This window comes from Notolepis coatsorum (genome assembly GCF_963971535.1).
Source record: "Notolepis coatsorum genome assembly, contig: SCAFFOLD_297, whole genome shotgun sequence".
Taxonomy (NCBI): domain Eukaryota; kingdom Metazoa; phylum Chordata; class Actinopteri; order Aulopiformes; family Paralepididae; genus Notolepis; species Notolepis coatsorum.
The window spans coordinates 14,652-18,221 of NW_028170162.1; the positions used below are offsets into that span (position 1 = coordinate 14,652).

General features: G+C 52.8%; 1 protein-coding gene across 1 annotated transcript; it reads left to right on the forward strand.

The window, feature by feature from the left end:
* Positions 1-1,861: 1,861 nt before the first annotated feature.
* Positions 1,862-3,243, forward strand: LOC311248578 (beta-citrylglutamate synthase B-like; the record flags this gene model as incomplete). Its single annotated transcript, XM_084339440.1, has 1 exon — positions 1,862-3,243. One exon carries the CDS (start codon positions 1,862-1,864, stop codon positions 3,047-3,049), a length of 1,188 nt encoding a protein of 395 aa, XP_084195566.1. The 3' UTR covers positions 3,050-3,243.
* Between the last annotated feature and the right edge of the window lie 327 nt (positions 3,244-3,570).

A 3,570-nucleotide genomic window follows, 5' to 3' on the forward strand; every position in this document is an offset into this window, starting at 1 on the left:
AGACCACCCCTGCTTCAGCACTATTGGTGGAAATGGGGGAGTTGCCCCTAAACCTGAGGAGAGTAAAGTTAGGGCTACAGTACTGGGCAAAATTGAGTGGGACAAGTCTGTCCTTCCCAGCTAGGTGTTTACTTTCAGGAGATGGGGATAAGTATAAACCTTTTTTGGCCAGTATTGATCAGTGGGCCAGGAAGTTGAGACTGCATCAGGGGGGAGTGGCGGAGCACACTCGGTGGCTATCAGTGCCATTTTGGCTATTGCCTGATCGAGTCATTGAACTTAGGTTCTTGAAGGAGGAGGATAAGGGCGAGATTGTGGAGGAAATAGAAAGGTTCCTTCTGGAATCAGGGGCTCTGGAGGTGTACACTGATGGCTCTGTGGATCCTGAAAGTGGGAGGGCAGGATTTGGGTGGTGGGTGCCTTGGTTAGGGATCGGTAAGGGACAAAGAATATCCGATGGCAGCTCAGTATTTGTGACAGAGTTGCTTGCCATCCTCTGGGCATTGTGGTGGGTGGAGGAAGTGGGACCAAGCCAGGTGATTATATGCTCTGACTCGGCTGCTGCACTGATGGCTCTGAGTGCAGGTGGGTCTAAAGCTCGCCCTGATCTCATTCAGGAAATAATGTTGGTTTTATATAGGATTGCGAAGGCAGGCTGGTCAGTGGAGTTTTGTTGGGTCCCGGGACACGCTGGGATTGCGGGGAATGAGATGGCTGACTCCCTTGCCAAACAGAGCCTGGGAAGGGAGGAAGAGATAGGTATTTCAATGGGAAGAGTAGAACTCAGAGATAAGATAAAGAAAGGAGTTGAGGCTGAGTGGCAGGATGAGTGGGAAAGGGGGACCAAGGGAAGGCACTATTTCTCTCTGCAGCCTCGGGTCAAGATCAAGGTGGAGGGATATGGGTCAAGGAGTGATAGGGTGAAGATGTGTAGACTGAGGCTGGGGCACTGTGGGTTGAACAGTAGCTTGTTCATTGTGGGCAAACATCCAGATGGGGTGTGTGAATGTGGAGAGACTGAAACTGTCGGGCATGTCTTCCTAAAATGTGAAAGGTATAGGAAAGAGAGGGAAATCTTTTATAAAAGTCTGGTAGAGCTGGGAGTATCTTCCTTCTCTCTTAAATCATTCTTTGGCATGGATAATGAGAACCACCAGTTGATCACAGAGGCAGTGCTGACATTTCTGCATGCTTCAGAGTTGTACCAGAGGATATAGCGTTAGTGTATGTATTAGTATTGGACAGGCAAGAGGAGCAGAGAAGAAGGAGAAAGTGTGAGTTGAAGAGGCCTAAAGATGGAACACCACTAGTGTAGTATAAGAAATGAGGAGGGAAGAAATACGCCAAGAAAGAAGAAGAAGAAGAAGAAGAAGAAGAAGAAGAAGAAGAAGAAGAAGAAGAAGAAGAAGAAGAAGAAGAAGAAGAAGAAGAAGAAGAAGAAGAAGAGATCATCAAAAGAAGTGCGGAGGGCAGTAATACGCCACGATGCGTCTACTCTGCCGGAAATTCAAAAGAAGAAGAAGAAGAAGAAGAAGCCAGTTCTCTTTCCGCCTCGACCTCCGAACCAGCAACATCGACCAGACGGACCGGACTAACCAACCGACTGAAAGCCGCAAGTCTCAACCAGCATCCCGGAGCAGTCCAGACACCCATCACCAAGTGTGTCTAGCTGGATCGATACCCGATGGCGAGCCAACCCCGGAACATTTGATATACCTCCAGACTAATGCCAGCCTGATGCTCAACTATTGCTTAACTAACAGTCCGGTAGGATTGAACTGAACGAGACTACAAGGACTTCCAAGGGAGTCGAGTTTAAAAAAAAATTAAACTTGGCTCTACATCGTTTACATAAAAAAATATGTGCTCTCGAGTTTGGTTCGTGACCGACCGGCGCATCCACCAGGAGTATCCCCAAGTTCAGATCCTCCGGGCTCTGAAAGAGCGCTGCGCCGAGGAGGATGTGGAGTTCCGCTCGCTGCTCATGGACCAGATCGTGCTCACCATCAGCGAGGGGCAACTAGGTCTGCGGGTGGAGCAGGAGGTGGTGACGGCCTACCCACAGGTAGCGGTGGTGCGGGTGCCCACGCCCTGGGTGCAGTCAGACAACGACATCACTGTGCTGCGTCACCTGGAGAAGATGGGGTGCCGGGTGGTCAACCGGCCCCAGGCCATCCTCAACTGTGTCAACAAGTTCTGGACCTTCCAGGAGCTGGCTGGCCACGGTGTACCTCTCCCAAACACGTTCTCCTATGGAGGGCACGAGAACTTCCGCAAAATGATTGACGAGGCAGAGCCTCTGGGTTACCCGGTGGTGGTGAAGAACGCGCGTGGACACAGAGGCAAGGCTGTGTTCCTGGCCAGGGACAAGCATCACCTGGCGGACCTGTGCCACCTGATCCGCCACGACGCCCCCTACCTGTTCCAGGAGTACGTGAAGGAGTCTCACGGCCGGGTCGTCCGGGTGGTGCTGGTGGGCGGCCGCGTCATCGGCTCTATGCTGCGCTGCTCCACCAACGGACGCATGCAGAGCAACTGTTCTCTGGGTGGCGTGGGGATGATGTGCCCGCTGAGCGAGCAGGGCAAACAGCTGGTCGTGCAGGTGTCCAACATCCTGGGTATGGACGTGTGTGGCATCGACCTGCTGCAACTCAACGACGGTTCCTTTGTGGTGTGCAAGGCCAATGCCAACGTGGGCTTCATCGCCTTCGACCAGGCCTGTGGCATGGACGTGGCGGGCATCGTGGCTGACTATGCCCTGTCGCTGTTGCCCAGCCGCCTCACCCGCAAGATGTCTCTCCTGTCGGTGGTGTCCAGTGCCAGCGAGACCAGCAGTGAGCCAGAAGTGTGCCCGGTGCCCACCGGAGGCGGCTCGCTGCCCGAGGCCATCTGCAACATGAGCGTGGGCTCTACCTCCAGCGAGAGCGACCCGGAGTTGGCCGAGCCCTCGCAATCGTCCTCCCCCCGCCAGGCCAGCCCCGCCCTCCCCGACCCCGCCTACAACTTCAACACCATCCTCGCCAACGAGATCAAGCTATTGACTGAGTGAGCTGGAAACAGCTTCACGCACATACAAAACACCACATACATGCAAATACACACACATCTCTGAACACATGGCGACAGACATTCCTTTTACATTCACACAAAACCCCCACAACCATAAAACATAGGCAGAAAAGCATTAGCTGAATAAAGAAAAACACAAAAACAACACCCGCAACACAAAAATTACCACAGAAAGCTGACATACAAGCAGGCGCCTTCTTATACTAACTCCCTCCACAAATTCAAAAGATCTGAGGCTGCTCCCCTGACTCTCCTCTTTCCGCCTCGACCTCCGAACCAGCAACATCGACCAGACGGACCGGACTAACCAACCGACTGAAAGCCGCAAGTCTCAACCAGCATCCCGGAGCAGTCCAGACACCCATCACCAAGTGTGTCTAGCTGGATCGATACCCGATGGCGAGCCAACCCCCGGAACATTTGATATACCTCCAGACTAATGCTAGCCTGATGCTCAACTATTGCTTAACTAACAGTCCGGTAGGATTGAACTGAACGAGA